The following is an 11,138-nucleotide window of genomic DNA, read 5'->3' on the forward strand; positions in this document are numbered from 1 at the left end:
ATACATCAACATGAATCCACCATGGGTATACACGTGTTCCCCATCCTGAACCCCCCTCCCTCCTCCCTCCCCGTACCATCCCTCTGGGTCATGCCAGTGCACCAGCCCCAAGCATCCTGTATCATACATCGAACCTGGACTGGAAATTCATTTCATATATGATATTATACATGTTTCAATGTCATTCTCCCAAATCATCCCACTCTCTCCCTCTCCCACAGAGTCCAAAAGACTGTTCTATACATCTGTGTCTCTTTTGCTGTCTCGCATACAGGGTTATCATTACCATCTTTCTAAATTCCATATATATGCGTTAGTATACTGTATTGGTGTTTTTCTTTCTGGCTTACTTCACTCTGTATAATAGGCTCCAGTTTCATCCACTTCATTAGAACTGATTTAAATGTATTCTTTTTAATGGCTGAATAATACTCCATTGTGTATATGTACCACTTCTTTCTTATCCATTCATCTGTTGATGGACATCTAGGTTGCTTCCATGTCCTGGCTATTATAAACAGTGCTGCGATGAACATTGGGGTACATGTGTCTCTTTCAGTTCTGGTTTCCTCAGTGTGTATGCCCAGCAGTGGGATTGCTGGGTCATAAGGCAGTTCTAGTTTCAGTTTTTTAAGGAATCTCCACACTGTTCTCCATAGTGGCTGTACTAGTTTGCATTCCCACCAACAATGTAAGAGGGTTCCCTTTTCTCCACACCCTCTCCAGCATTTATTGCTTGTAGACTTTTGGATCGCAGCCATTCTGACTGGCATGAAATGGTACCTCATTGTGGTTTTGATTTGCATTTCTCTGATAATGAGTGATGCTGAGCATCTTTTCATGTGTTTGTTAGCCATCTGTATGTCTTCTTTGGAGAAATGTCTATTTAGTTCTTTGGCCCATTTTTTGATTGGGTCATTTATTTTTCTGGAATTGAGCTGTAGGAGTTGCTTGTATATTTTTGAGATTAGTTGTTTGTCAGTTGCTTCATTTGCTGTTATTTTCTCCCATTCTGAAGGCTGTCTTTTCACCTTACTTATAGTTTCCTTTGATGTGCAGAAGCTTTTAAGGTTAATTAGGTCCCATTTGTTTATTTTTGCTTTTATTTCCAATATTCTGGGAGGTGGGTCATAGAGGATCCTGCTGTGATGTATGTCAGAGAGTGTTTTGCCTATGTTCTCCTCTAGGAGTTTTATAGTTTCTGGCCTTACGTTTAGATCTTTAATCCATTTTGAGTTTATTTTTGTGTATGGTGTTAGAAAGTGTTCTAGTTTCATTCTTTTACAAGTGGTTGACCAGTTTTCCCAGCACCACTTGTTAAAGAGATGATTTAAAACTTTATAATGATATGTTTCCAATTATTACCCTCCACTCTTTGTGCTCTTGTTGTCATATATTTTACTTTTACCTATACTATAAAATCCATGTTTATTACTATTTTTAGTTTAAACAGCCAATAGTTTTTAACTTCAAGGAAACAGTTACATATCTCAAATTAAAATAAGGACAAAAAGTCATTAGAGAACAGCAGTCAGAGGGAGAATTTAGAGGTCATATTATTTCATAGACGAGGACATTGAAACAGAGATGTGTATAAATTTGCTGACTGTCACACAGTAAATTGGAGAGGTAGTCAGGAAAAGGTTAAAGTAAAGCAAAAGGTCCTGCTCTAGGGCAGAGATTTCTAATGCTGGGTTCTTGGACCCCGATTCATGGCTGGCGTTAGGATGTGTGTGAGTGCTTGGAAGCTGAGCATCCATCATTTCATCAAATTTTCAAGAGAGTCTAATCTTACAAAGGCCAAAAGTTCCTGTTCTATGAATACAATTTCAAGATTACTTTTAGATTAAAAAATACTTTTGTTTGGTTTATGGAAAAATTCTTAATCATAGAGAATATGAAAAAGGAATATGTATACATATATAAACATATAATGGAGTGTATATGTGTGTGTATATATATATATAAATATGTATATAAAGGTGTATGTATCCTCAGTCACTCAGTTGTGTAAAACTCTTTGTGACCCCATGGACTAGAGCCTGCCAGGCTCCTCTGTCCTGGAATTCTCCAGGCAAGAATACTGGAGTGGGTAGCCATTCCCTTCTCCAGGGGATATTCCCAACTCAGGAATCGAACTCAGGTCTCCTGCATTGCAGGCAGATTTTTGCCATCTGAGCCACCAGGAAGCCTATATATATGTGTGTGTGTGTATACCTATAATGCATATAAGCATATACAGAGCAATCTGATTAATCATTTATTTTATATCAGCTATAACGTATAGCTCTAGCTAGTTTCCCAGTTGTGAACCATAGAAAACTGGCTGTTCCTTTTCCTAGAAATTGTGAAGCACTGGCAATCTGATTATCAAAAGAATCTGTCTGCGTGATATAGACAGTGCTCAAATGACAGTGTCCTGAAGGATCACGATTCTCTGTACGCGTCTGCGCATCTCAGAGGACAGTCTAACTGGCGTTGTTTGAGAGTCCTGCTCTTAAGTGTCCAGAAAATCAATACTATTGGATTCAGCAGATGAGAGAAGGGAGTTTCTCCTTTAAAAATGCATTTCTTTATCTCAAGGTTAATTTTCCTTGTATGCATGCCCAATGGAGTGCAGCAGATCTTGACAAGGTTATACAAATGACAGGCATTTTGCCCTCCAAGTAAGTGTTGCCTTTTTATCACACCAGAAAAAAGAGTGGTAGATAAAGATAGGAACTCCAGAACCATCTTACAAGCAGAAAATTTTCCCTAATTCAAAACCAAAATTCCTTCTTCGGCATTTCAAGTTCCTTACCTCTGGTCTAGATCATCACTGCCCAAAACAAATAATGTGAGCTACATACATAATTATAAACTTCCTAGTTGCTTCATTTTAAAAAGTAAAAACATAGGTAAATTATTAATGAGATATTTGCATTTTTTTCACATTAATTCTAATTAATAGCCTGGGTATATTTTATAGACATAGCACATCTCAATTTGCACACTAAATTTTTATAGGAAATATTTGATCTGCAGTTAGATTTGATAAAATTTACAGTTGAAAAAGTTGATTTATGTACCCAAGTTTTTCCAAAATACTTAAAAGTTTTCTAGTAAATCATATATATGATTTATAATATATAAATAAAATATTAGCTTAAAATTTTAACCTAGGTTAACTAAGATTAAATAACATAAAAATTCAGTTCCTTAATTTTGGTAGCTAAGGGCTCAGTAGTCACCTGTAGCCTACCTTATTGAACAGTGTAATTCTAGCATACAGTAGAGATGAGATTGGGCTTCCCTGGTGGCTCAGTGGTAAAGAATCTACCTGCCAATTCAGGAGACGCAGGTTTGATCTCTGGGTCAGAAAGATTGCCTGGAGAAGGAAATGGCAACCCACTCCAATATTCTTGCCTGGAGAAATCCCATGGACAGAGAAGCCTGGTAGGCTGCAATCCATGGAGTCACAAAGAGTCAGATATGACTTAGTGACTAAACAACAATAGAGATGAGATTAGCTGTTTACTGTCTTTCAGCATACTCTGAACTTGAAGACAACTCTAAGTGGCTTTTCAGACTGTTCTTTCCTCTGCTATGTACAACCATTCCCTTTGGTTTATTAAATAGTGAATCTATTATCAGTATAACACCGTATCTGTCTTGGAGGTTAAAAAGGGTGCATCTGTTGTAAAAGTTCAGGCATATTTAGTCATGTCAGAACTGAGTATATTGCTCTAAAGGTGCCTACACCCTGCTGTTCTCTCTGAATAAAATGGTCCCCAAACCTGCTTCTCTTGGTTACTTTGTGTTCAGACTGCATGGCTCAGCTTAAACATGGTTTCCTCTAAGAGAGACTTTCTCTGACCAGACCCTATTAGGTCTCCTTGTTAAGGAGCCCATTCTATCTTTCCATTTAAAGTGTCATTCAATGATGTAGTTATTTGCTTCTTACCTGCCTGTTCTACTAGGCTGTATATTCTAGGAGGGCAGGAATTGCATTTGTCTTATTTACCGCTGTATTCCTAGTGGTCACCACAGAACTGGCACCCAACATTTGCTGAATAAATGAGTAAACCTCCAGTAGAGTAACCTCAGCTGACCTCTATACATATCTCATGCTTCATGGAAGGATTTACCTTTTAGTGATTTTTTTTGTTGAGCTTAGATTTAAATCCAGCTTTACCTGTTGCTGTGGACTGAAGGGTTTGAGGTACTGACTTCCTGCAAGTGAGGAGGTTGTGCTGAAATTGTGATGAACACCAGATGTCAAGAATTTTTGGATTGGCCCAGAAGATATTCACAGAATAAAAGTCTTCAGCTGGGCATGAGGGGCAATCCCAGCCAATGACAATTAAGGGATTTCCAGTCTCAGCCTGGGTTCTTTACTGTCTCAGAGGTTAAAGTGTCTGCCTGCAATGCGGGAGACCTGGGTTCGATTCCTGGGTCAGGAAGATTCCCTGGAGAAGGAAATGGCAACTCACTCCAGTATTCTTGCCTGGAGAATCCTATGGACGGAGGAGCCTGGTGGGCTACAGTCCATCGGGTCGCAAAGAGTCGGACACGACTGAGGGACTTCACTTCACGTCACTTCAGTCTCAGCCTGCAGGGAAGTCTCTGTCCCAGAGGCTGTTTTGGGAATGCTGAATAAACCACTTGTGAACAAGGCTAACAGGAACATATCTGTAGGATGTAGGCTGCAGCAGCCCTGTGTATGGTCCAGAAGTGCCGGCCTTCTCAGGTCAAGTGCATCCTGCTCGGTGAGCTTCCTTCTGTATGGAATTTGGTTTTATATATCTCACCAAGAGATATACTGGAAAGGTCTCATGAGAAGTGGAAACAAGAAAGTGTAAAATTGGAAGAGGTACAAGTCCAAAAGGCAAGCCAGGTGCTGTCTTCACATCTGAATAGGTATGAATAAAGAATCTTTTACAAGAAAAAGGACTATGGGAATAGTACACGTGAATGTAGTTTTTCTTTATAAGGCTCACAACTCCCAGGTCCTCTGAGGTAATTTTGGTTTTCTCAAGGAGGTATTATGAAACTCTCAAAACAAAACTTTTATTTATTTTGATTTTAAGTGCCATATTTTTCTAAAAAGGGGAATGTCAACACTTTAAAAGATTTAGAGAAATCATTTCTTTTTTTTTTTTTTAATGAAATGACTACTCCAAAAGGCTGAGAATCATTGAGATAGTTATTATTGAGTACTAGAAAACTGGAGTAATTAGTACTAGAAAACCGGAGTAAACCAAGCAGATTTTTAAAGTAAAAATCATTATAAAATTCCTCATCATTGAGAAAAAACTTTAAAAGCAATTTTAAATGACATTCTGTTTACTTGAATTCCCTGGTCTGAAACAGAGCATTTGGACTAAACTGTGGAAATTGGTAAGTATCAATGAAGCAACAGACAGTTGTGAATAGTATAAAGCAAAGGATCAAACAGCTTAGAATAAAGATTGGTGAGTAAATAGTATGACTAACCAAGAACAAGTGGAAGGCAGTGAGGAGAAACCAATCAGTGGGCTGTGCCTTCGATGTGGGGTTATTATGAAAAATCATGAGGACTTATTAAGATCTGTGTAACACTTGCTATTGCAATATCACATTCGTAAGGAAAGCCCTGGAAAATCTACTTTAGGAATACTTCCTGAAAAAAATGCAAAAAGTCAACTTTACATAGAATTAAGAATAATGAGAATTATTGTCGCAAAGTTTGTTCTCAAACACACACACTAAACAAACACACATTCTCTCCTCTTGAATTCTCTACTTGAATGTACCAACCCTTATCCCACTCCAGACACACACGCTAATTGGCGTCCTGTTTCAGCAGTGCTGGGGATACCACCATCACAGAATTCGCAGCCTGGAGCACCTCTGACATTTCCCAGAATGCACTGATGTACTACAGTGGTCGGCTGTTCTGGATCAATGGTTTTCGGATTATCACAGCTCAGGAAATCGGTCAGAGGACCAGCGTCTCTGTTTTGGAACCAGCCAAATTTAATCAGTTCACAATTGTTCAGACATCCCTCAAGCCTCTGCCAGGTATGATATTTTATTCTTGCTTACCCTCTCTTCTCCATACTTTCTGTTAAATAAATTTTAAGGTTGGTTTTTTTTTTTTTCCTTTAAAATTATGTTTTAAGAGGGAAAAAAGGCTTTAGTAGTTTCTGTTGATTTGCTTGCAATCCTTTTAACTCTTAACCCAAATTTACAGCCTGAAACAGTCAGAAAAAGATGATTTTCAGAGTATATTAAAGGAAAGAAAAATTTTATTTTGGTTCTAATTATCAGTGATTTCTATTAATATTCCATGTGTCTGCAATAATTGATAATCCCCCCCTTTTTTTTCTCTCTGTTCTTTCTTTCATCCCATAGGGAACTTTTCCTTTACCCCTAAGGTTATCCCAGATGCCATTCCAGAGTCTTCATTTATGATTGAAGGAAATGCTTCGAGATTTCACATCCTCTGGAATGCTCCCCCAGCAGTGGATTGGGGCATAATTTTCTACAGTGTGGAATTTAGTGCTCATTCTAAGGTATGGCATTGGTTCTAGTAACTTCTAGTTTTCAAACAGACTGTACCATCTTCATCAGGCCTGCCTGTACTGATTTGCACTTTCTTTACTTAGCTGAGTCCATCTCCCTCACTGTTCCTGTAGCATTTGGTTATAAAGATTATTCCTGAGAATTCTGTTTTACAGCTAGTGTCTGATTGCTTTATGGTTAGTGTTAACGATTCGTGTGTTACATACACTAGTGTTGTGGAACAACATGGAACTTACCAACATTAGCATTTCCAAAATTGCAAGGTTAACTTTCATGTGGACCAAAGTTTAAAGATTGTAATTTGGAAAAAAAATGTTATGATTCTCTTCCTAAGAAAATAATATTTTGTGCTTATATTTTAGCTCCTGACTAGTGAACAACAGTCTAAACCTGTATTTACTGTGGAAGGGCTGGAGCCCTATGCCTTATTTAATCTCTCTGTCATTCCGTATACCTATTGGGGAAAGGGTCCCAAAACATCTCTATCACTCCGAACACCCGAAACAGGTACAGGGGCTAAAATCTCATTTTAAAAAAGGTAAAATCTTGCTTTCCATGATCTAGAATGGATAATTAATCATTTTTAACAATAATTTTTAGTTTTGTGTAGATGTATTTAGATTCAATACTCTTTCAGTGACTTTTTGGGGATTAGAATAGCACAATTAAATCTGCATAATTCATTTCAAAACAATATTTCAGATTCCTTAAAGACTGTTTCACTTGACTGTGATGATGTATGTATGTAATGCAGAAATATTAAAATTTCAGGTTATTTGTGAAATGCTTCATAAGGACAAAGGGGATTTAAGAATGTAAAAATTTCCTGGAAGGCAGGTTTACCAGGAAGTGTTCTTACAGATGGTAATTCAGAATCTTCTGTAGGTGAAAAACCAATGTCTAAACTTTTAAAAAAATGTTTTTCTTTGGAATATATTTTTAAAAAGAAAATTAGCCACATCTTTACATGTGTATATCACTTAAAAAATGTACAAAGTACATTTATATGTATCATTTCTTTATTAAACATTTATTACATCCCTATCATGTGTCAGAAACATCATTGTATCATTTATTTGATCCTTACATAGCTCTGCTGTAGGTAGAACAGGTGTTGTTATCTCCATTATGCTAAGAGATAACAATCTCTTAGCAGGTTATTATGTTATGTTAAGCCTAGAAGTTGCCCCATGTAAGAGTTAGTAAGTGGCGGGGCTGGGACTTACTCTGAACTTTTCACTCTAGTTTCTTCAAATCTCCATTCAGTCATTTTTGTAAACATTGGCAAATGATCATATCATGTTAATTTAATTTATATAAACTTCCCAGCATGGGACCTGGCAGGCAATAAGAGCTCAATAAACATAGAAATACATTTGCCATTGCATTTTTTTTTAACTGTTAAGATTTTATCAGCAGTATTTATTCATGAGTCTCATAACAGGAGCATAGTGGAACCTGGGCAGGTTCCGGAGCAGTTAGTGTTTGGATCCAGGTGTGCACTCTTTGAGATTGTCTTGGGATGTTAGCTTTGGTAGAGTTCTTCTGTGGAAATGGACTTGACTGCATCCATCAGGGGATGCACTGAGAGCAACGGATCTTCAGTACTCAGGAACAAGGAAGAATGATACGATTTGGCGCTTGCCTTGGGGGAAATTTATAATATAGTTGGAAATTATTCAAATTGACAAATATTTATTAAGGACTTACCGTGTGCCAGTCCTCTACTAGATTTGGGGGGATTTAGTAAGGATCAAGAAAAGGTGCTTTCTCTCTTTCTCTGATGAAGCTCATAAAACAGTTATGAGTTCTGGGGATCAATGTACATCATGGTAACTGTAGTCAACAATACTGTATCATATACCTGAAAGTTGCTCAGAGAGTAGATAGTAAATATTATCACCACATCAAACAATTATAATTATGTAAGTTGATGTGTTAATTGACCTTAATCATTTTGTAGTATATATGTGTGTATCACACCATCACACTACACCTTAAACCTAAACGTTATATGTCTATTGAAAGTATTAGTCACTCAGTCATATACAACTCTTTGCAACCCCATGAACTCTAGCCTGCCAGGCTCTTCTGTCCATGCAATTCTCCAGGCAAGAATACTGCAGTGGGTGCCATTCCCTTCCCCAGGAGACTTTCCTGACTCAGGGATTGAATCTGGGTCTCCTGTATTGCAGGAGATTCTTTACCACCTAGGAAAGAATTCTTTGCCACCGTCTGAGCCACCAGGGAAGCCCGTATATCAATTATATCTTAATAAAGCTGGGGGGAAAAGTTAAAAAAGACACAGAGAGAAAAACACAGATACTGCTAATAATAATAGAAATGAGACAGTGACAGTTGACTAGCAATAGCACAGAGCGAATAAACAAGCCACAAAACCTTCACCTCTATCAAGTGAAGCATTCTTAAGAGAGGGCCATGCTTGTGGACTGGTGTGACCAGGGAAAGCCTTCCTTCAGGGAGTGGAAACTTTAGCTGGGTTCTAAGGGATGAAGCAAGAAGAAGTTTATCCCATGTACATACAATCTAAGAAGGCCTGGGGATTGGATAATGATGTGAGGGCTGAACATTAAGGAGCAAGGGGATTGGAGTGACAGACTGGGAGAAGACCTTGTGGGGGAATCCTGAGAAAGAAGAGGAATGTCTTGGATGGCACGACTTGGAAAACAGGCAGAAGAGTTTCTCTTGATTGACATACACACAGAGAGAGAAATTAATTAAAGGACTGTGAGAGGCTCAGTTGCTTGGTTTGGCTCTAGAATAGATGGCAACAGTCAAGCCATACTCTCAGAGAGGGTTCAGGATGAGATGATCTGGACCCAGGATATGCTTTATTTTATACCCTGAACTGGCTAAAATCTAGGTAGAGATAGTGTCTTCCTTCCAATGGAGACTGCCATTTCCACCTCCAGAATGAGGGTAAATACTGTATTTTATAAGGAGAACTAGCCAGCTTCCATGTACACAAACACAGACTAGAAAGATGAGCCTCAATCATAGTAAGCAGGATTTGGGTTGGAGAAAAGGAAGACTAGCAGAAATATCAGGATAGGTTCCTGAAGAAATCTACGGCATATTCTCTCCAGAAGAACTTTAAGGACAAGATAGATACACCTTACCTGTCTGGAATGAGAAATATTTATTACTATGTTGCTCTGTACCCTCATCGTGAGTGATAGAAGTTGACCTTATATTCTTTTCTGCCCTGTATCTCTGCTTTTCAGTTCCATCAGCACCAGAGAATCCCAGAATATTTATATTACCAAGTGAAAAACACTGTAACAAGAATGTAGTTGTGGTGGAATTTAGATGGAATAAGCCTCAGCATGAAAATGGTGTGTTAACAAGATTCGAAATTTTCTACCAAATATCCAACCAAAATGACACGAACAAAACAGTTGAAGACTGGATTGCTGTCAATGTCACTCCCTCAGTGATGTCTTTTCAACTTGAGGGCATGAGTCCCGGGTACAGTGTTGCCTTCCAGGTACGAGAGTGAAAATGGGGATACGGGGGTCTTAGTGTAAACAGCTGCTGCTGCTGAGTCACTTCAGTCGTGTCTGACTCTGCGACCCCATAGATGGCAGAGAGTGGATTAAAGGACCAGGTTAAGAAGTCTGCTCTGTTAATAATCTGATGTATGCTATAATCACAGAGGTCAAGTGGGCAGCAAATATAGAGCAGGGAGAGGGTACAGCTAGGATAAAGGACATCTTGACACTTTCTTGCTTCCAGATTCAGAACAAATCATTATTTTTGGCTCCATCACTAAAGGCCATGTATCACGCACGGTAGGTGCTTTTATATTGATTATCTCATTCGATCTTCACATCGTCTGTGAAGAAAAAGCCATGTCCCTGGGTGCATCGGTGAGGTACCAAAGCTGTGTGGTTGGGAAGTAGTGTGCTGTTTGGTCTGGCTCCTAGAATCCTCTCCATCACATCACATCAATTCCTGGGAGGCATCCAACAAGTGGGGATGCCCTTACTTCCAGTTATAGAAGGAAATAAAACCTGAGGGTCTAGGTAGTTGACATCTCACATTTTTCACCTGGCTGCTGAGAGAGAAGAAAGTGAAAGAGAGTGGGAGTCAAAAGGAAAAAGCTACTGCCACCTGTTTGGGCATTTTTAATTTAATATGACAAAGCTTTCCCCTTATGGTAGATGGCTTGATGATTTTTACATCCTCATTATATATCAGACTAGTGACAAGGTTGTGCATATTTAGAGTTATTTTCCATCTTTTTTGGGAAACATATGGTTTGGGGAGAGTTTTAGAGATTTGTGGTTTCCAGAAGATCTATTTTATTTTTATAAAATTTTAATTCAACAATTATTTTTATAATAGGTTAACATATACTAATAAAAATTATACATAAAAGTGAGAGATGATACACATTCTTATTTGTTAAGAATTATGTGTGTTTCAATTAAGCAAATATTCTGGTTGAGTGTACTTGCCTCTATGGTTTGTTGATGTTGTTTAGCCTCACAGTTGTGTCCGACTCGCTTGTGACCCTGTGGACTGTATCTCACCAGGCTTCTCTGTCCATGGGATAGCCCAGGCAAGAA

General features: G+C 38.3%; 1 protein-coding gene across 1 annotated transcript in view; it reads left to right on the forward strand.

Annotated features, from left to right (window-relative positions):
- Positions 1-11,138, forward strand: part of ROS1 (ROS proto-oncogene 1, receptor tyrosine kinase) — a 135,463-nt gene that overhangs the window by 63,492 nt on the left and 60,833 nt on the right. The window contains exons 20-23 of the mRNA XM_055534733.1: positions 5,825-6,042; positions 6,376-6,536; positions 6,909-7,053; positions 9,792-10,054. Coding sequence (XP_055390708.1) covers positions 5,825-6,042; positions 6,376-6,536; positions 6,909-7,053; positions 9,792-10,054 — 787 coding nt within the window. The remainder of the gene's footprint in view (positions 1-5,824; positions 6,043-6,375; positions 6,537-6,908; positions 7,054-9,791; positions 10,055-11,138) is intronic.

Source organism: Bubalus kerabau, chromosome 9 (assembly GCF_029407905.1).
Source record: "Bubalus kerabau isolate K-KA32 ecotype Philippines breed swamp buffalo chromosome 9, PCC_UOA_SB_1v2, whole genome shotgun sequence".
Classification (NCBI taxonomy): domain Eukaryota; kingdom Metazoa; phylum Chordata; class Mammalia; order Artiodactyla; family Bovidae; genus Bubalus; species Bubalus kerabau.